The sequence below is a fragment of the Cataglyphis hispanica genome, chromosome 1, assembly GCF_021464435.1.
Source record: "Cataglyphis hispanica isolate Lineage 1 chromosome 1, ULB_Chis1_1.0, whole genome shotgun sequence".
NCBI lineage: Eukaryota > Metazoa > Arthropoda > Insecta > Hymenoptera > Formicidae > Cataglyphis > Cataglyphis hispanica.
In genome coordinates this window covers 19383435-19407450 of record NC_065954.1, presented here as the reverse complement: position 1 = coordinate 19407450, position 24016 = coordinate 19383435, and the positions used below count along the sequence as shown (strand labels likewise).

The 24016-nt window shown below is 30.7% G+C and overlaps 1 protein-coding gene across 2 annotated transcripts in view; it reads right to left on the bottom strand.

Moving 5' to 3' along the window:
* The window catches only part of LOC126852361 (uncharacterized), a 158585-nt gene that overhangs the window by 15146 nt on the left and 119423 nt on the right, over positions 1-24016 (bottom strand). For both annotated transcript variants that reach the window (XM_050597105.1, XM_050597115.1), the window contains 2 exons: positions 23607-23685; positions 5661-5678 (listed from right to left, as the gene is read on the bottom strand). In XM_050597105.1, the coding sequence (XP_050453062.1) occupies positions 5661-5678; positions 23607-23685 (97 nt within the window). The remainder of the gene's footprint in view (positions 1-5660; positions 5679-23606; positions 23686-24016) is intronic.

The following is a 24016-nucleotide window of genomic DNA, read 5'->3' as shown; positions in this document are numbered from 1 at the left end:
CATCGGACATTTTGATCAAATGCCAAATTAGATATGTCGTATATATAATAGTTTGTTGAGATAAATAATAATTGGGAGACAAATAAACGCTGAAACATTAGAATGGTAAAGTACAATAATATCTCTAAAGGAATATCACTCCTCGTTGATAAGTATTAAATCATAAAAGGCAAAATGGCTATTATATTATATACGAAACATCAAAATATAATACTTTAATAATAACATCAAGTTTTACTATGGCTTTACTTATGCATTGCTCGTTATTATTCATCACTTATATTTATATAATAATGATAAAATATATTTGAGCTCAATGTGTCTGAAATATTATCATTTAAAGGTAATTTGATTAAATTTATAATCTCTAGAAAAACAATACATGAACATTATGATAATTGAATGCTTTTTTATATATCTTTTTCACTAGGAATTTTTTTCAGAAGAAATAATATTTCTTGATTAATAATTATACAGAAATAACACACTGATCATTTTGCAATATACATATAAAGGATCTCTTTTTTCAAAAAAAAAAAAAAGAAAGAAAAAAAATTTCAGATATTAAATTCCAAACATTTTAAGAGTTTGAAATTTTTAAGTTAACTTCTGTAATTTTCACTGTGCAATTGAAAACTGTTTAATATTTATAATGCATGGTACAAATGATATTATTAGATATAAGCATACTTTGTGAGAGAGCATACATTAACCATACATTTAACAATGTTCATTTGAGTTATAAAAGTTATTTCTGAAACATAAAGTTATAAATAACTTTATAAATAAATTTTCTATCTACACACATACCTGCATAATATTATCATGCAATAAAGGAATGTTATCAGGCAAAAATTTTACACATACGTGACGCACGTAACGTGATAACAATCACAGAAAAAGGAGATTGTCGAAAATTTAGGAGTAAAGAAATTGTGCGCGCTTGTCGCCTCTAATCCGTTCAATACGATGATTGTTGTAAGACATAAATAATTGCGTCTGCATCTTACCACCGAAATCTATCATGAAATGCATTTGTACGTGCAATTATTGTTCAGTGCAAGACCGCGCCGCATAACGGCTTTCTTGTAGCTCGCACAGTCGCGCATCTACCGGGTGACAACTAATTCCCAGCGAAGCCGGTTAAGCCTTTCTCACTAGTTCCCCCGCGTAATTAGAAGGGACAAACTCTGAGAGGTGCGCTAGGTTGTCTTCCGCTAATTTGCATTGGTTTAACAGCCAGTTTCAGACTGCTTGGCATCGCGTTACGTGGCCATCCTCTAATTTGGAAAGGCGACAACGGGAATCAGAACATGGTTAACTCATCCTTCTTTTTATACGGATTGAAATACGCTTCACAAAATGTAAATTATTTTCTTATTTCTTACTATCTATCATATATTTTATATTTCTTATTACTTTTTGTACGTTATGATTATATATATATATTATATAAAAAAATAATCATACATAAAAAATAATAAAATATCTGCAAAGTTGTCATATTTTTTTATCCAAGTAATTATACTCAATATAATTTACCTAAGATTTAGAAATCTTTATGTTTTCGTTGAAGATAAGAATATATTTTATAATAAAATCAAAAAACAATTTCAAAATATGAAAAAAAAAAAAGATATTAATTTTAATTATCTTAGGGAAATAATTATGAAGGCTATAATAACAGATTTTCCAAAACATTCATTTCAATCATATTGCGTATATGATTATCGATGTATATATGATTAACGCACTAATATTCTGTAACGACGTATCGTCTATTGTTATTTGTTAATAAAGGTAATTACATAGTTTCTATTATGATTATATACGATTAATAATGCCAGCTAGTACTTGCTAATAGTGGCAATACAACTCGATACAATGATTGTTATCATTAGTGGCGCTATTTGATGCATTTCACATTACATGATTTAGATATTGTCTTTATTCTCATTCGAGAAATGTCAGATGGAGAAAGAGATTGAAAGTTAAATATCTAAAAAAAATATTTAATATATTCACATATATTATTATTCGTACAAATACATATTATTAGTGAAAATAATATTCTACACCAATCTTTACATTAACAGATCGAATAAAAAATGTTTATCGTATTAATTAGATGAAATTTTTCATAATGCGATGATAAAAATAATTAAAAAGCCGGTGCAGTGGATGTTCAAGATGTATATACATTGTTAATAATACTAATAATCAAAGGAATATAAGTTTTAGAACTTTGCCATCTCCGGCTTTAAAACTAACTTCTTTCTCTTCTGATTGGATGTTCTTTCTACCACATAAACTTCATATTCTGTTCTTGCAAACTTTATATTGTAACAACGAAACGTCACTGATCAAAAATAAAATTGGCAATTTATGGGAATTATAAAAACAAATATGCATATCTCTCTCAAAAAGTTATATTTTTTAAAAATTGTCCCAATTTAAAAAAGTACATTTAGATAACATCTTACACCACAAGATAAGAATGTAAGACAATCAAAATGTTATTTAGACTAGAATTAAAATAAAGTAAATATAAGATAATAATTAATATATGCAGACTTACATAAAGATAAAATAAATTTTAATTACATTTTTTTTTTTCACAATAAAATGTGATTTTAATGCAAATATAAAAAAGAATTACAATATAATATAATCAAAATAATTATTATTTCAATCATATAATTTAATTCTTAATGCTTATAAAGTGAAATTATTATTTTTTAAGGCAATCTAATCAGTAGAATAGCTTATTTAGAAAAGCAGCAGTTCGCTCATGAATGTTACGTGGTTGCTCGGTGATTTCAATTTAGATCTTCAGTCTAATTTATTCTATGTCATACACTTAAGAAGTTTCTTATACATCATACATTTCATTTCATTTTCCACGAAATATCGAGGCTTATCTTTATATACGTGATATTTAATATTTTATATTACATATACAATATACAATATATAACTAGATTTTATGAAATGTCTTTATATATATATATATATATATATATATATATATATATATATATATATATAATAATCAATGTGTACTTGACGGTTGATACTTTTATCTTCTTATCAATATCATCTTGCTAAAATATTAATAAAATTTTCTTATATTGTTTGCTATTATTTTATTTGATCTAAGTTTATATTTATTATTTTTTATTAACTCTTAGACTTCTCCCAATTTAAATAAATGTATATATATATATATATATATATATATATATATATATATATATATTATATTTATTAATGTGGTAAATTAACTTATATGCGCATGAATATATCTGGAAAAAATTTTAGTGACAACATCTCTCTCTCTCTCTCTCTCTCTCTGTTGTTAACACTAATATTAATTATAAATAATATCTTCAAATAAAAATAATACCTTTCCAATTTCATATAGAATTAATGTAAACATATTCTTACTTTCTGCAAATAAAAGCATAAATAAATGTTAATACATTCCACCGCAACAAAATTAACCTCATTTGTGTGCAATGAGTCGCAAATTATTATTCTCACTCGATAATCTATAATTATTCATTACGCTCATGCAACTGTAAATAGTAATTATTAATTTAGCCCAGCGGCAGCTTTTTGTGCACATTCGACCGAATGACACTTTGCATTTGTTGAAATTATTGGCCAATCCAGGAAGAAGAGCATGCCTTCAACAATAATAATTATTTGCAGTAAACAAAATATGTATATTAATGAAACCAGTAGGAGCATTAGGATTTTATAATTACTTTTCGTATATTTAATTTCTTGAGAATACTTTTGTCTAAATTAATAATTTTTAAAATTAATAATTAACAATATAATGATAAATATTAATGACTAATAAAGGAGAAGGGATTTGCTATGTAAAATCAATTTGGTACAAATGTATGATAAAATGTAATGATATATAGCTATGTGGATTATAATGAACGCTCTGTATAAATGTAATGAGAAGCATATTTAATTGCGCGTACTAAATTGCATGTAATTAAAAATATTCGATTGAACTTATAAAGAACGATAGCGTACTTCTCGCTAACTCATTATTCATTATAAAAATTAAACAACTGTATAGAATATGTGGTACAAAAAGTGTTAAAGATTAAAAAATTTCACATATAATTTTTATGAAAATGATGTAAAAATATGTCAAATAAAACACGCATTTATATACAACGATATTTCATGGCTGTAATAATTTTGACATAGATATACGGTACGATATTTACAATTTCTGTAGGATTAAAAAATTCGGTAGTAAATTATTCATAAAAAGAATTCGTGATCGGGATGAGAGTGAAACGTGCGGATCTTGATTCTATTAGTTCATTGCATGTGACATCGCCTGACGATGGACCACGAGGGACAGGCGTCTCTAATTAACCCAACATCCACTACGGGTGCAGGTATTATAGCTGCGCTGTATCCACGTGTTAATCGGATTGCCCCATGCGTGCGGTGCGTTACTCGCGGGTCTCGTGATAGACTGATAGATTCGAGATTTCCAGTTATGAATTCTCTTCTCATTCGCGCGTCAATCTTCTCCTATTATCGCCCTCCTATGCTTTACGTTTCACATTTCTCTTAGAAATTAATATGCTGGCTATGCTCGCTAATGGCATACCGAAACAAGCAGTATGTAGCAAAAGCACGATCAATGTCCGCGTTTCTAAAGGTATCATAACAAATCTGATACGATCTGTCGACAATTCGTACTATCGATACGTGTCTCTTGATAACAAAACGACGCGTGCATAAAAAAAAAAAAAATTGCTGCGTCTGTTTCATATGCGGTCTCCGTTGAAGATTAAAAAAGATGAACAATTAAACGAAAAGGATTTTTTTCGCGTACGTCAACGCGCGTCGCCAGCGCCTTCGTTTTCGTTTTAATTATGACTATTCAGAGGCGCTCTGTGACCGGCATGGAAAACGTGCGTGGCGTCGCGTAGCGTTATGTGCCGAGCGTTGCGTGCCGGACGCTACAATAATAAAACCCCCCCCCCACCATGCCGTTCCGCGTCTGAAGCGCGCGGGCGCGATTAAAAAGTGCAAAAATATGAATGCGCATTCCGCCGAGCGCGACGACTTTTTTTTCGCAACCAACGCCGACCGCCCCCTCCCCGGTCACCGAGGTGTATAGCGTCGCATCGCGTCGTCGCCCCCCGCCGTTGTTCCTCACCCCTTATTTTATTCGCACGCGGTTTACATTCGCGCGACGCTCAACGGCCGGCTTTAAATATGCAACTCGCGCGGAGCTTCCGTCGCGCGAAACGCGCCCGCACGTCTGCAACGGCGGACGCTGCCTGTTGTTGATTCGCGAATTAGACGAGCGCGTGTTAAAACTGAAGAGATCAGAGACGAACGGATATAAACGCGGTTTGCCTACGAGAGAAGAGCGCAGCTCGTAAAAAGATCTCAAGTATACTGCAGATTCAAATGACAGCCGGAAAAGAAGGCTATATAAGCGAAGCAGAAAAAATATACAAGGACTCTCTCAATATAAGGACAGGTAATTTAAAAACATTCAACAGTATTAACTTGTCAAGTATCTTGCTGCACATCATTTTTAATTGATGCGTTAAAATTAATGTAAATTATGATACCTGTACTGGAGTAAAGATTTGAGATATATTCACCTGTCATAGTAGTAGTCCCTGAAACATATAATAAAGATTTATGTTAGACAAATGATCAACAATAAACATGTTATTATAATTATTGTCAACGCAGTACATAATTTTTTCTTAACTAGAGTTTATTAAAAATGCAGCAATTATTTAACGAAATGATCGGCATTAAATATTGTATAGGATGTGGAGGCATTTTATTCTACGCTCCAGAGAGATTTTGTATTATTTTGAGCGCAGATGACAATTAATCAGATGTAATATTGTTGAATAACAATCACGCAATATAAACGGTGAAATATAGGCATGGAAAACATTCACAAATTCGCATCGGTCAAAATATTCGAATGTTATTCCGCAGACTATATACCGCGACTCGAATGGCGAATCGATTGACGATTACCAGAGCGTGTAATTTGAACTATAGGATTCTCCAAAAGAGAAATAATGTTGAATATTAGTTTATGGTATGAATATTAGTTTATGGTATAAATTTCTCTCTCTCTCTCTCAGTTTTGTAGTTTAACTTATTATATCTATTTAATTATATGATATTGAAAAATAAACAAAGAAGCAACAATGTTAGCTTTGCAGTTCCATAATTTGTTAAAATAAGAATATTTTGTTAAAATGAGAATAATAGATATAAATTTGTTTAATGCAATAATCATTCTTTAATATTTGGTCTTTCAACATTTGTTTGTGAATTTATATATATATATATATATATATATATATATATATATACATACAGAGTTGGAAAATTTATATTTTTTTTTGTTAAAAAATTACTCTTTTATAAACAAATTGGTCTTTTTTGTAAAAAAAAAAAAATTAAAATCCAAACAAAAAAATTGAAAAGATCGATCGCTTTGTAATATCCCTGTCACTCTCTCCGGTTTTGTTTGTAGAAAATGTACTGTTACTACAAAAAGAACTGGTACACTCTTCAGCGTTTTTGTAATAATCGATTTTACATACGCCACAGGCGTCATAAATTAGATTTCTACGATCCCATGAATACATATCCGCTCAACTTTGCGAGATTTTCCGACAGACGTTCCAAAGATTTTCAGACATGGTACCCGCGAAGAGCCGACAAAACGAATCTCCTAGTAATCGAATCGCGTCGAACTTTAATCGAATTCGTCCTACGGAGGAGCGTTTCGGTCAATAAATGCTTTATTAGCTACAGTTTAAACGTGCGATTTCTCGTGGCAAAAAGAACGAAGCGGCGAACTTTTCATTGCCAAACACTGAAAAAAAATGGATGCGTTTTAACGGGAAAATTGCCAATTACTTCGATCGTAATATGATGATATGCAAATTTGCCATTTTTTCTGAAACAAAGATTCTTCGAATCTGAAAATTTTAATAATTGTTTTTGCAATTCATATTTTTCCTTTAATTTTAATTAAATTATTTAAACGCGTTAATTGATAATTTTAAATGACGAAAAAAAAAGTGAAATAAAATTTTATAAAATTGTATCAAGTGTGTTCCATTCTGTATGTATTTTCAGTGATCTTATTTGCTGCATTTTATTATGGTTTCTCATTCTATCCGGCTATTTTGCCGATTTACCTATATCTTCCTTTAGCTCCTCAAATATATTACAAGGTAATCCTTTCGCCTGATAGCGTAATGTTAAACAGCGAGAGAGAAGAGCATCAGGAAAACAAATAAAAAATAAAGATAAGTACTAAACCAGATAAGTACTATATTATCATTTTTATTTTGCCAATATTTGTATATACATATTAAAAGTTATAATAATTATCCAATGATAACCATAGAAATAGACATTTTATATCGATTAATCAAACAAAAATACTTAATATTTTTTATATAATTCAATATTTATCAAAGATATAACTTTATTACTAATTCTTATATATTTTAATATATTTTACATTTTATATATATAATGGACAATTATTTACCCGATATTCTATTTTTACTTTTTTGCTCAAGAAATACGGTTTAATTTGAACGTATATTTATTTCTCGACGCTCTCTCTCTCTCTCTCTCTCTCTCTCTCTCCTCGTATTATCTAATAAAACAAAACGAAAAGAAAATCAAAAAATAATGGAGGAATAATTACGAGCCTTTTACGAACCACGAGTCAAGTGAAATGCGTGGAGGGACGGTCGTCGTTGTACGCTTTCATAGCGCGTCACATTGGAAAAATAGTTGGCGGAATGGCTGAAAATCGATCACGCACGAAAATCGAAAAGCGGAGACACGTCCGAAACACGCGCGCTGCAGAATAAAAAGGACATCGTCCTAAACGGTCGCATGTATCGAAAAATGGCACTGCAATTAGGATGTCGGACACCTACCCTTTGTTATTTAAAATGTCTATTGAGTTCTCTCCATTTTTTTTTTTATTTATTCAGTTATTCATTGTCGGCCGACAACTTTTCGTCGATCACGTACCGACATTTGCTCTCGTTCCATTTTTATTAAACCCTTTTCGACAAATTTAGCAAATATTACGTGTCAGCGGCAATAGTAGTTTGAAATCTGATTAAACATGCATGGAAATTCACGAAATAAATCACCAATAATGTAAAATAAAAATACAAAAATAACAAGAGAAACCAGTTTGAATACATTATATTTTATAATAAAATAAAAGAGAGAAGAACGACTAAGACGGTGAAAGCTGCGACAGTAATTACAATAATTGTGTAAGTATCAAAAAAGTTATTTTTATGCTATACTCTTTTCATGTCTTCACTTTTTTCATTAAATTAGCAATCTATTATTTAATTTCAAGAGAATATTTTATAATATAAGTACTGCTTATTATTTATACTTAATCTATTGGCATTTATATTCCATTATTTTATTTAAATAATTTATTTAATATTTTCACTATTTACTACTTTCTTTTAACATTTATTTGTTGATATTTGTAATGTATATAGTTTCAGTGCATCTCATTTAAATCCCATATTTCAAAGGTATATATACCATTATTTTTTAAAAATTAATTTGTTAACAGCCGCATACAGTTACAAGAGTTTTGCGCTCGGAGAGAAATTGCTATTGTTATTGTCATCATTATAATTATTAATGCTATGCGCCTTCGTAACAATTATTAGTGGAGCGTGTCCGCACAAATTGCATTTATTACAGAAATTATTTATAACGTGCGTGATCCGTGCATTGCACCGAAAAGAGGTCAGGAAGAGGGAAAAGGAAATGCATGCCGATAAAGTATGCAATATTTTTGCAAATAACCGTTAAACCATCAGCACGTTTTTATGGTAGCCATTTGCGCGCAACTCTACTTTCCTCCCTCTGCTTCTCCCTCGTTCGCTAATTTCTCCTGCCGAAATTATCACCGTTATTTACACTATTCATGTTACTTCGTCAGTTGACAACAGAAAACGTATTTGCGGCGAACTGAATATTTTCCAGAGATTATGAAGACAGAAAACGGACGCACGTACATGTGCGTCAATACATTTTCATAAAAACTTGTTTAAATAAATATTTTGTTTTTGCAAAAAATATTGCATATTCCGTATTTAAATAAGATTCCAATATGTGCAGGATTAATTCTAAATTAATTCCGAGTTCGAAATTAAACCCAGCTGATGCCGAAAAAATAACGATTGAGTATAGATAATATGAAATAACACAGAAATTTCCTCCGGTTAATATAAATATAATTTTCTCGACTGTGTAAAATTAATATCTTTTCTAAATATTCTAAAAAATAAATTAGCAATTAATTATGTGAGTGTTGCATGAAATTTTCAATAGTATTTTATTATAATGTGTAATTTTTGTATTTTTAAATCCCATGAGAGAGGAAATATGAGTCTTAAACATCTGTAATTAATTACATGAAATAGCGCAAATTGTTTACAATACGCATAAGGGAAGAAAAGGGGAGAAAGCGGTTTACCTATCGATTTCTCGATTCTCGACGATGCAATTCCCGTTGAAGCAGTCGAAGCTGACACCTTTCGATTCTCCACGATACGATTGACTCGTTATCGTAGCGTTATTGGCGAGCGAACAAAAGAGCCTTCGATGAAAGGCGCCGCGACGCCGACCGCGAAGAACAATGGCAGAAGTCGGAGAGAAAGCCAGAAGGAAAAAAGATCGGAAAAGCTCAATGGCGAGATCGAGATCGTGCGCATCAATTTTCTTTATTCCGAATTGAAGGAATCGATGAAATTATCACATATAATATTATTATATATATATATATATGTTGACTCTCTTTGTATTTATATATTGAGCTTTTACAAGTCTCACATATAATTTTACATGAGTAAAAATAAGCTGTTATTTATATATACAAATATATAATCATTAAATTTAATGATCTGAGAATCTCTATAAAAAAAACTATACCCGAACATAAGATATATAAAAAATTATTTTAAATCTTTATTATTACATATAATAATAGCATAATATAAAGACTACTGAGTATTTGAAGGAAAAATGCAAATAGAAAAGATCAATTTCTATATGCAACAATAATGCTGAAGGTATAATCTTAATTTTGGATAATGCGAGAATTTAATGGCGCAATTCGATAGCGTCAAAGTGATATAACTTGTGGAAAGCCAAATGAGTATCGTTCAAGAGAGATCGCAATTACCGCAGCTTAATTAACTTCCGACGCAACATTAGTGAATCATGAGAGCGATTAATCGATATTCAATTTCGCATAACGTGCGTCGTTTGGCCATGACATCGTGACCCTCGATCCATTCACAGATTGATATTGTAAGGATGATAATGACGAAAATAATAATCATGAAGATAATGACAATAATTATAAAATAAAATCAAAGTTTTAATGTATTAATTTTAGAATTTACAAAGAATATATATATATATATATATATATATATATATATATATATATATATATGTAAAATCAATATTATATATAGAATGCATTTTATATCATAATATAATTTTTCCAATTGAATTTGTATTAAAATTCAATTTCTTAAGTTATATTGATAGAACTTTAATGTGTTCCATACAATTAAATTTTGTTGCTTCTGCTTAATTCTTTTAACTTCATGTACACACAATAGACAATTTGGCTATTTTTATTAATTCGAAAGTCAATTCCTAATTAGGCATTCTCTCTTGATTCTCACATTCAAGACAGCATTGTCTCGTTATCGTAACATTATCGGAGGACCGACAAAAGAACAGCCGAGAAAAATCTTGGGACCACAGACACAAAAGAGATCAAAGCGACATAGAACCGGAAATAGAAATCCGAACTGATCATATCGTAAGGACTGCTCCCTAATTGAATTTTTTAGTCATCCTTTAGCTATTTTATTTTCGTATTCAATATATTCATTTACTGCAGTACTAAATTATATTATATTTTTTCATCTTGAAAATGTAGAACACATTTACTTTAATATCAATTTAATCAAATTTTTGTTAAAAAAATGTTAAATTAAATACTAAAATTTATAATATTTGTAATATTATGTAGTATGGATATAGAGATTTTATTAATGCAACTGATCCATTTGAAATCTAAAAATTAGGTCACCGCAATGGATGACGAATTATAAAATTATCGTTTTTATTATTAAATTGGCGCATATACATACACGATAGTTACAGTCTCTGCCTGTGTATTATATAATTATAATTTGTTTGTTGCAATTATATATAAATCTCTTTCGCGGAGAGAGAATTCTTGAATACGCTTTATTTATATCCGCATCTTTGCAGATTGCGAAATTCCGCTTATTTTCGTAGTCTACTAAATTACGCAGCGCCGAACACACCGTTTCGAGCTCATTCCGGAGGTGTGACGTTCCGGATGACTCGGTCCGAAAGGGGAAGGAATTCTTTTCAGAGTTCTCCCTTCAAGAATTTCAATAAACGCTCCAGCAGTCGGTTGACCGGTACTACATTTTCATATTACTCTTGCAATAACTATGGCGTGCAATGATATAAGAGGCGATATTTGTTTTCAATCAAACATTTAATTAAATAATATAATTTAAAAAAACAAATTTTTTTTTAAGTTAAATTAAATTGAACTTAATTGCTCTGGTATGATTATTTGAAGAAGTCGCGTTGATATCTGTATTTGAGAAATGCATTTGAGTAAATATAAAGATTTATTTATTTAAAGAGAAAATTTATTATTATGCATGCTACCGCATGATATAAATACAACACGCAGATAAGCAATTTTTGATGAATGTTTACATACTGTTTAATAGCTATGCAGGCAAGTTTGTTCGGAAGACATTCCTCACAACTTCTCTCATAAACGATTCAAAGCGTCTCAATCGTTAAAAAATAAATGCATATTTAAACATAAAATAATCTCGTTTGTTCATATAATAATAAAGGCACAACGTAAATACATAATCAATATAATAAGCCATTTAAAATATTCGCTATACGAAATATATTTCCATTTGCAATAACAACAAAACTATGATTTCACGCTATTTTTCTTTGCTATTTCCCATTGATTATATCCTTATCAGTCGCACGAGGGAACGTACGGTTTATCGATCGACCGAAGGGCTTATTTTTCAACAATCAGTCGCAACCAAACATCAGAAAACTAGCCATGTTATCCTCCCTTTCCCTCCCTTCCCCTTGTCATTCCACGAGAAAAGGGGAGTACGAGTCTGATGATCGCGCAGGCAGTGGCCAAGGCCCTCGATAATCGTGTAATTGAATGCTAACGATGCTGAAATGTTGATAGAACTCGCTCGACTGTTTCACAAATATGCTCTTCGATGTTTCGACGGGGAGGAGGCGGGCAGCCTCTCTTGTTTGTGCGGTCTCTCTCTCTCTCTCTCTCTCTTTGTGTGTATCGCGCCGCTCGCTCAACGAAGGTTACCGAGAGCGCGCGTACACAATGAAGGAGTGCCATGAATGGACCCAAGCCGCGTCGCTTCCAACAAACTCGATCGGACCGGCACGGAAATTTTCCCCAATGCTGATTTAGTATTTGCGCTTGATTAAGTACTAGCGTTTCTCGCACATTCAGTTTAACACTACTTCAACTATTTTATCATCGCGTTACTTTATTTAGTAAAAAAAAAGAGCATGTGACTGATTTTAACGCCATTTATACAATGATTTTAATATTTATTGACGCACTTTCGAGATTGTATCCTTGAATTAATTTAGAATCGATCTAGTGATTATTTGACATTTATCACGCCTTTTTGAATCTCAACATTAAATATAATCTTTGATGACTAAATCCTTCAAATTAAAAACTAATATTAAGATTCTCTTAAAATAAAATCCGCGTGAAATGAAGCAAACCATAAGATACTATTATACTTATTTTCATTTCATTACTCTCTCTCTCTCTTCCATAGTGTTATTAATATTAAATTGGGAAAACTTGTCCCTCGGAGAAAATCTCACTCTCCAAAAACACGATGATCCTAAACATTCTACAATTTGCTGACAATTCTCCCCAAAGAGATAAATTGCGATATATGATTGTTTCTAGGCTCGAAGAGCCCTTTGCAAGATGAGAACGTTAATATTGTGTGAAAAATTAGAGCAATATTGCGGAAATTGCGGCAATAGATAGGAAATACAATCCCGAATTAGTTGGAGGAGGGTAAAACACTTGGCGAAATAAAAAGAGCGCGATTTCGCCGGCTAAACCACCGGAATCGTCGGAACGTACAGCGAAATGGAGTCAGCCGGGAATGACGATGGCGGATTAGCCCGCAGGCACGTGCTGCGGACACCATTCTCCACTTCGCTTGAGTGCTCGAAAATCACGTTCGCGCTGAACTCAGCTCGAAAACAGAGACTACGGCGATATTCGCGCGTGAATCGCGCTCGCGTCTCGATTCCTGTTGCCTCTTCCAGCATGGACGAGCCCGCCGCCCTTTCGACACACTCCCGCGAGCGAAGAGATCGATCCGGCCTTTCAGAGATCGCGCCGTCCCCTTTCGGAGGATGACTCTTTCGCACGGTCGTTACTTTGGCGCGGTATCTGCGGCCCGATGGCCCTTCAGGGATTTGCGGAAACGTACTGGGTGATACTGACGAATTGCGTTTTATATATGTGTGTGTGTGTGCAGTATAATAAAATTTTTCTACTGTAGTGAAATAGCAGAAAGTATGAACTACGCGGATTATATATTAAACGCGACGTATTCTGAATATTCTCTTTTTACGCGACCATACGGGTGTATTATACGGTCTGTGGATTCATTATGACGAATAGAACAAAGGGTTGAGAAAGGTCTAACAGGAGGATTTATTAACAAGGATTATAAAGGACCTTAGCGTAAGACAATAGCATTTCCTGGGAGATCTCATTTCCAACGCTGCGACTATCATTTTTCGTAACAAGACAAGTGCCACTATATGTTACCATCGGTATAATATAAATATTTTCCATATTTCCTCATGCGCAGAGAGAATGACGTGAAAAATCGACATAAAAAAAAATATATATATATATATATATATATATATATATATATATATATGGCTCTATTTAAAAAAAAGAGATTATCTTTTTGTATCTCGAAAGCGATACACCTAGAACAAATTTATGCCGAGCACAAAACGAGATATTCCCTTTGAAATAGCATAATTTTGATCTAAAACATGTTTTTCAATAACGCTCAGTTTTGGAACTAATTATGTGGTGAGATTAAATTGGGCCACTATGTATAACTGCTTGTTTCATATTCACAAGGAAGTATAACGGCTTCGAACATTCATGTGAATTACATTGGTATATTAACTATACGCATGTCAGTAATCAATGTTTAACACGTGGGCGAGAGAGAGGATGGAGGGGGGGGGATGGGGGTTTACCGAGTTACGTCGCGGTTTGCGGTATACCAAGGACTATTGTGCACCACATTCAAATGTGCGCGTACACGCGCGATATATTGCCTGCTGTAACATAATATTATCGAATTCTCGCTCACCGATACCAATATTACCTTTAGATTAACGTAGTGAATTAAAGAACACAATAGTAATAAATTGAAAAAGTCCTCCGTTCAAAACTATAATTTCCATCTAAGAAATAAATAAAAGAAAAAATAAAATAATACAAGAAATTTAATGTGTACAACAGAAAAAGATTAAATAATTTGTTATTATATATATATAATTTTTTTTTAGATATAATATTACGAATTTACAAAATTTTTAAATAGACTTAAGCCAATTTTCCGAATTAATATTATCAGTTATTTAAAATAATAGTTTCTTTTGTTTGTCATAAATATTTAAATTATATAAAATATTATAAAATATTTTAAATATTATATAAAATTTAAATTATTATAAAATTTATATTATATAATATTTAAATTATATAAAATATTATAAATATTATAATTATAATAAATATTATATAAAAATATTATATAAAATATTATATAAAAATTTGCAAAAACATATACTACAATATATAAATTCAAATAATTATATAGCGTCGTAACGATATAAAAAGATTATAACATAAAATTGATATTTGTTTAATTGCAATACAATTAATTCTTATTTAAATGAACATAATTGATTTTAATGATGCGAAACATGGACACAATATATGAAGGAAATCATTCTTTACAATTTGTTCATTTCAAAAGATGCCTAAATGCCAAAGTAAAAAATATCACCCGACTGTGCTTAATAAACTAGACGACAATTTTTAAAACGCGCAATAATACCGGGATACTTGGATACCTCGGCAGGATAATGGTGCGTGCCAGCGACGTTAATTACGCTCCTACAGCGTTTGCAAGTATAATTTTCGAGTGTCGGCACGCACACGCGTGCAAGAGTGTTCCTATGCAGATTTATATTCCGCGGACGTAGAATAATAAGAACTTTTCCTCGCGTCCCGAATCGATTCGACTCAACTTCAACATCAATTTCTTTCTTCACACTATAAACGTAACATATATAAAAAAAATCGCTTTAATCATTTATAAAAAAATCTAACTTTTAAAAATCTATTAAATATATTTAAATTTTTTTATGATACATTAATGCTTTTTAGAATGTATAATCAGTGTAGAAAAAAGAGAGAAGAGATAATATAATTACATTTGTAAAATGTTTTAATTATCTGTTAAAGTATATTTATTGAGAAACTCTTTTTAAATTTACATAGAGAAAATAATTATAGAAACTTTTTAGAAACTCTTTACCGTTACAGAATGTAAAGCTGAAAATTTTCCTTTGATAATAACAAGAGAAAAATGTAACATTAAAAATGATGTAAAAATGAGTCGCATGCAAAATTTTTCATACTTTTAAAAAAGATGTACTAGATATTATACATAGATATTATAGTAGATTTATGAATGCATTTTATGTTATTATATTAACGTTTTCTTTGAGAAATTTATGTCATAATAACTCTGCATAATACGTAGCTAAAAAATTCTTGCATAACACTAACATTTAAGTATGACGACCCATTTTTCCGAGAACAAGAATTCCGAGGACAAAATTCCATAAAAATAAAAACCAGTTTCTTAAAATAATTCCAGTACTTGATAATTTAAATTAACTTGAAAGCTTACATTTTCATATGCATATTTGAAAATCTCAGAATAAAGCAAAGAGTAATCAATTCCAAATGGAGTAGAAATTGTACGACTGCGAAAAGCTATACGAATCGCTAGAAACGCGGGTCACACTTCGTAAGGGAATATTACTAGAATAAAATTTTTTGAGTTACATTTAATCTCGGCAATAACCGGCGTTGTTTGGCCGATTGCATCGGCTGTAAACGAGCGCAGGGCGAGTATAATGCGCTTGGCCCCGGAACGACCCGAACTAGGGAACATTAATATACCTAATGGTACTCCGGAACTTGGCTCTGGCCACCCCTTACCCTTCCCATCTCCCCTCCCCGAGACAAAACTCCCTTAATTGTGCCACTTCCGTTAGAACGAAAATTCAACCGGTAACCACGCTCACCTGGCCGAGATTATCAGCGAGCACTTGACGGAACGTCTATTGATTGATAATGTTAGATAATAACGGATTATTTGAATAAACGCTGTCTCATTATATATACATGTATGTGTACATATTATATGTGTACAAAAAGAATTGTTTAGATAAAATATTAACGGAATAATTTATTGATTATAGTTAGTATCCGAAATTTTCTGAGAAAGTTCAATCACATTTAAAAAATTTTAAAATCGAGCAGTTTTTTTTTTTGACACCACATGGAATATTTCAAAAATCAAAAATAGAAAAATGTGAAAGTTAAGTTAAAGCATTTTATTTTTAAAAATCCAATCATTCGAAAACTCAAATAAAAGTCGGGATTTAGGGAGGAAGCGCTTCCAAACTCTATAAACTTATAAACTTTTAAAAATCTAAAGATCCCAAAATTGAAAGATTTGATATGTTTTGATATGATAAATCTGATTTCTATGAAATCGAAGAATCTGAAATTTAATAATAGAAAAATACAAAACTTCAAAAATTATAAAATATAAAAATAATTATATAATATATATATATATATTTATGAGAACTTTATGAGAACAGCGTTAGGGGTTATTTGTAGAAATAAAAATCATATTGGTTTGCAAAAATATTGCCCACTGCCAACCAGCATGTCACTCCTACGATACCATTTAGTATAACCCCCAACTCCTCGTCTGTCTTCATCATTTATTCTCCGAGGGTGGCGTAATAAAGCTCGGCAGATATCAAGCCCGATAGAAGTCGGCGTAGCTGCAAAACGATCCCCGTGACTCGCTTATCCGGCCTTGTATGTAAATGTTGACATGTTTTCTGAAGCTAGAAACACATACATGCATACACGCTTACACCTACATGATGACACACCTGCGAGCATGCCGCAAAAGGAAAGTCGTGTTATCTCATGTAAATCTTCACGGTAGCGCGATAAGCGTGAATTTCACCGCTCGCTTATTAATATTTATGTCCGGCGTTAAAGGGGTTGGCGAGGGCAAGTCGGCGTCTACAGGCCACTTCAAAAGTTGTCCATTTACCTTTTCTCTTAATTCCTTCTATTGATAAAAAAATCAAGATGTTATTTTTACTAAAATTTCAGAGCCTCATATATCTTTCAGATTTTTGAATTGTCAGCATCAACCAGTATTATACGCGTTCCATGTTTGCAGATTTAAAAATTTAATAATTTAAACCAGCTCAAATATTTAAGTATATTTAGCAATGCACAATAATAATTAAGAAACATCTAATTCAAAGATTTTTTAAACTTGCTTTTAAACCTTTAATAGAGTTTCGTTAATTAAAAATTTAAGTATAATATTTACAAAAATGCAAAAATGATATTTAATCTTTTAATTAAGCTGTATTGAAACAGTTCTAAGATACAAAGTAGGAATATTTAATATCAAAAAGCATTAAAAATTGAAAAATTAGAAACTTTTTATAACAAGTTTCGCTAAGCCTTAATATTTTTAGAATTAATAAAACGAAGATAATAAAAAATTTTATTAATATTAAATAAAATGTAATAAAACAAAAATACTTTGAATAGTAATGCAAGAATTGCACGCATTTTAATTTGTAAATAATTATTCCGGTTATTCATCTGAGAAATACACGAAACTATTTCAAGCCACAAAAGGAAGTCTCGCTCTACAAAATGGGGACTGTGTTACTATGCACCCTGCTGCAAGAAGCAAACCTAATTTACACAAACCGCAGGAAATGAACGCACGAAGAAGATGAAAGAGAAAGGTAAAAGACATATTAAAGCTATATTTTTATCCTAGTTCTGAATTTTTCGGAGTAACATTCTATCTGTTCTGCGTGTTATCTATAAATATGCATAATCTGATTAGTAGTGCTTATTATGACCAAAAATATTTATCAACTTTATTATTAATTTTAGTTTTATCACACAAATAAATCAAAATTACAATTGAGTTAAAAATTATACCAAAGCATCTCTCAAAAGCTTCTGAATTATATAAAAAGATGAAAATTATAAACATACTTAATAGCAAGCAAACAAGAATAAACAATGAACGATAAAAATTTAATTTTCAATTTCATGTATTTTCTTTAGCAACTATTTAATGTGACTCAATTATTTAAATATTAGTTATTAAATTTTTTAAATTTATGATAAATAATAATTTATTTTTAAATATCTGCTAAGCAAAAAAAAATCGATTTTAAAATATTAAAAGTTTATAATTATAGGTACGAATATAATATTTAAATAAATATAACTTTATTTATAAGTAATTAAACTATAAGTTTAATAAAAAAACAACTGATACATGCATATATCATGCATGCGGGACAAAAATAACCAACTAAATTAACAGAAAAAAATGAAAAAAACATGAATTGTTAAATCTTTGATGCTTGCCGCATGATTCGCTAAAAATCTGCAATCACGTGATCTCGATGGGGGGCGGGAAGAGGATTAAACGGACGGACAATGAACGGACGATCCTGCTTGAATGGCGTGCTGAAGCGCACTCGAAACCGAGCCGTACAATTCACGCGTAATTCTCGTAACTGCGATATTCGCGTTTCGCTGCGATTTCCGTCTCGACGAGGTCGGATTTGGCTTTTCTGCCCGTTCGAAAGATCTCGCTTAAGTCTCTCAGCGTGTTTCGACTCGCAAAATATAAAATTCGTGCATTTTACAAAATAATATATTTTAATTCCATTCAATTTCTCAAATTTTTATTCGATTTTTTTTATTTTCTTCTTAATATATTTAATTGAATAATTTTATTATTATCATTATATCTTACTGAATCATTTACATCTTTTCCCATCCACAAGAAAATAATTAAATAATATAAAAAAATGATCTACAATTTATTCTAATCTATACATATATATATTATAAATATATAATAATAATATTATAAATATAGATCCAAAAAGAAGAATATTTTCTTCTTATAATATATTGCATACACTTTCCTTAAATATAATAAGAAAAAAATTATCTAAAAAAATTAATTTATGCAGTGTGCAAAAATGTTAAAATATTAATCCTATAATTAATTATTATAATAATGATAGTAAAGAGGATAAAGGAAAGAAGGGATTACAATTCGCGTTTATAATACCAGCCCAACCGTGAGACACCCGGTATACGTCGCATTAAGCGCTGTGCGACACTGTCCCGCGACTAATTGGGAGCGGTTAATGAGGTGACGCATTTTTATTGTTCTTCCGGCTTGTTAAGCGACCTGTTTGCTTCCGTAACACGTACACCGGGAGCCCCGGGAAGGCGCAGGGATAGCTGGGAATCCCGCGGATATCCTGAAATTGTCCCGAATACCTCGCGCGAATCCCGGAAACGCCGGTGGAATATTTTTCGCGGCTTTGCCGACCCGGCGGATTATCGACATCGGGGGTTATACACACACGTGCGTTTATTCACACACACACACACACGCGCGCGCGCGCGCGCGTCTTCATTTAAATACGTCCAAGCAAATTCAATTAAGTCCAATTAAATTAACTTAATAAACAAAAATAAATGGATAAAAAGATGCTGGCGCATTATCAATGGCCACACTAAGCAAAACTGATCAAATATTATATTACTTAGAACAAAAATTAACTTATCAAATAATACTTTTGCGTAAATTGAGATGAGAAGATAAACCATAAAAAACATGTATCTTCTAAAATAGGAGAGATGTGTGATGCCTGTGATTAATTAATTTTCTCTTGTAAAAATTATTATAAATATTATTCTAAACGATTGTTTTAAATGGATTTTTGACAAATAATAATAACAGTATACAATATAAAAGATATAAGAATTCAATAGACAAATATTTATGAAGATAGTTAAAATAGCAAAAATTTGTAATAATATTCTAAAATAAATAATCATGAATATGAGAATCGTGATTGCCTGACGTAGAACTAATGACTTGTTTGTTGAAAGTCAATTGATATTTTCGTTCTTAATATAGCATGCAATTTTGAATGTTATTTCAATCGGCTCTTTAATTCAGTGCTTTTAACTTGTCAATTCATGTATGCGTATAATTGATATTTTCTGGTTTTGCGAGTCAGTTTATTTTTGCATAGCATAGCCATTCATTTAGGAGCCATTCTATTTCGCTTTAACATTATTAAAAATCATAAATATTTCAATGCTTTTATTCAGAATGTACTAAGATAAAATTTTTAAATATTTTATATACATTTATAAAAAAAAATATATATATATATTTCTTTGTATCATTTCCGAAGAGAAAAGAAATGAATTGTTTTATATAAGAAAAATAATTTTAAAAAGTAATTAAAATTAGAAGGCAATGCATTACTCCTTTTTCATTAAAAATAGTTTTAGTAACGCATGACATTTTTCCGCAAGAAAGCCTTGCGCACAGGTCGGATCTCTGGTCAGGACGAGGACGCAGGCGATTGACAGCTACATGAAAAGGACGACAAGTGAAGGATCCGGAAAATCCACGTGCAGATATTACACGTTCTCGCGTAAGGTGTCGTGTTTTTCTATCGTATTCTACGAGCGTGAGACTTTGCGTTCTAAAATTTGATTCGATCGTGAACGGCAGTTTATCTTCGAATGTATGAATAATAAATTTTATCCCACTAAAATTTTCATAAAACTTTTTCTACATTTTTACAAAAATATATTACCGATAAGAATCTCATATCTATAACGTACATATGTCTATACTACAACATATACAATTGTTTGACATTTACATTTGTTAGCATTTCTCGATTAAATAATTAACGGCAATTTTTTATACTTTATCAAACTCTTAATCCTGATAACAAAATCATATACAAAGTCTTTCTGTATTTCTTCAAAAAAAGCCATCTTGATGTTAAGCCATGTTATAGTAGTTCAGTCGCAATGTTTCATTCATGGAAGTATTCCACTCAATTTCTTGAACTTTGATGCGTCAATTCTTTTTGTATATATATATATATATATATATATGCTCAACAGTTTATACATAATATTTTTTCCATTTATTGCAAAAAATTCTTAGCATATAACTTAAATTCTTTCTCTACAAGTAATAGAATATTAATAGTTATATTTGGTTATATTAGTTATTATATTTTCTCTGCATAAAAATATGTTTTTCCATTAACAATAAATATAATATAACTATATAATATCCAAAAACAGAATTGTGGCATCTCGATTAATTTTAATTTCAGTTCTATGTACAATTATATTCAAGCTATTTTCCTTTGTTCTACGTAAGTATATGCTTATGTACCGTTTACTGTGTAAAACAAAGTTTAGCTAATCTGTGAAACTGTTTCAGGTTTAGTTATATCCAAAGTTAGCTCGAAAATTAATTTCAAGATAACTGAATATTTTGAATGTTTATATGCTAATTCCAATATTGTAGCCCCCAATATTGTATCATATCTGTTAATTATCTTTTCTGTTTTGTTCTCTTAATACATTCTTCGAAAAAATACAGCAATTTTTTTATCACAAATTTTATTAAATTTTAAATTTATTTTTTGTAAAAAATTAATGATTTTTAGATTCATTTTTAATTAATAACAAATAAAAAAATTTTATTTATTTATAAATTAAAATTTTAATATTTGTATCATTTTTGTTAAAGTCCTGGTACTATTATCTTTAAAATTCAACATTAAAATAGCATTATTTGATTACGATCAAAAATTGGCATTGATTAAATTGACACACTCGAAAAGTCGTCAAATCCTCTTTGTTTCTTTCTCGTTAAAAAGAAGCGACAAAGAGAAACAAGAGAACAAAGAGCTAGCAAAGGGAGAAAAGGGAAGAGACACGATTTACTTCGTGAAAAGACATTTCGTATCGACGTTTGTGCTACGACGCTATCTGTTGTGGATAATACATCAGCTGCTGCGAAATGTCTCCGTCATTCACTTTTTTTTTTTTCTCGAAACGAATAATTTTCTATTTTGAGCATTGAGCTAAATTACAAAAAAACGTAGCTGCAAATAAATTTTTAATTTTAATAATCAGTTATAATACACATACATGAGAAAAAGAGACAGTTTCATGCGAAGGATAGCACTTTCTTAATTTATGATATGTGTGATCTTTCGTAATACATGATATATGTGGTTAATTTTAACTATTTATGTTCTATTAATAATATATTTATTATTTTGCTGATATTAAGGTATTTTCCAAATTATTTATTTATCCTCACAGACATTTTCTATATTTTTGTGTAATAATTAACTTATATTTTTATGTAATAATTAACTTCATAACTTGATGATACTCACTGCAATAATTCATATCATTACTTCGTCGCTCCACGTCATCAGGCGTTTGTTCATCAAGACACAGGCGTCTTTTATGCGTGCGATTCGACGCAATTAAGGTTTTTTTTTTTATTCCGCGCGTGTGTCTCGTGCAAGTTAGCCTCTGCAAATATTGCGACCGCTCGTGAATTCGCGGTCACGTTCCGCGCGTAAAATACGTTCTCGGCGCTTTCGGGTTTATTCATCGAGTTTAGGGTTCGTCGGCACCTTAAAGCTAGGATAAAGCGGTTCTTTGAATGAGACTCCGCTCACTCGAAGATTTATACGCGCCGCGCTAGGAAAAATCGAGCAGATAAAATGAGATGATGCAACTACGTGCCAAAGAACACCAGGATCTACTCAGAGTAGATTGTTGATAAATTTGTAGAAATACGTGAGGGAAAGTTTCGCAGAGAATGCCAGGTATTACACATATAATGCCATATACATATAATCAATTTGGTAGGTCAATGTTGGATTAAAACTTCAATTTCTTGCAAAGGAATGTGTGACCTTTCAATATATAATTGATAAAGAAAGACAGACGCTTGAGAGGTATTTGCATTATCTCATCAGATATGAAATTTTATTCAGAAAACATTTGTATAAAATGTAAAAATTTAATAAATTAATAAATTAATAAATTTAATAAATTAATAAATTACCAGTCGTTGCCGGTTTTGGAGACATTCTGTCGCTTGCGTCCGGTTTGATGAGGTTTTGGCTCGGCCACCATGTTTACATCTGTAAAAAACAGATATATATTAGATAGAAATAATAAAAAAGATATAAAAAAAGTACAAAAGATATCAAAGGTTTAGTTTATTAAATTAACAGTTTATATATTGGAAATGTCAACATTTTTTTATCAAGGTATTTTATTAACATACACGAGAAATTAGATTGATAAAAAGGTATATCTAAAATATATTCTTTTTGCAGCTTTCTTTGATTTAATTCCTATTAATAAATGTTAGAAACTATATATATTATTATTAGATATATATACGCTCATTCATCAATCTTTAAATATTGAGATAATAATTATTAGAACTTATTAATATTTTATAATTAA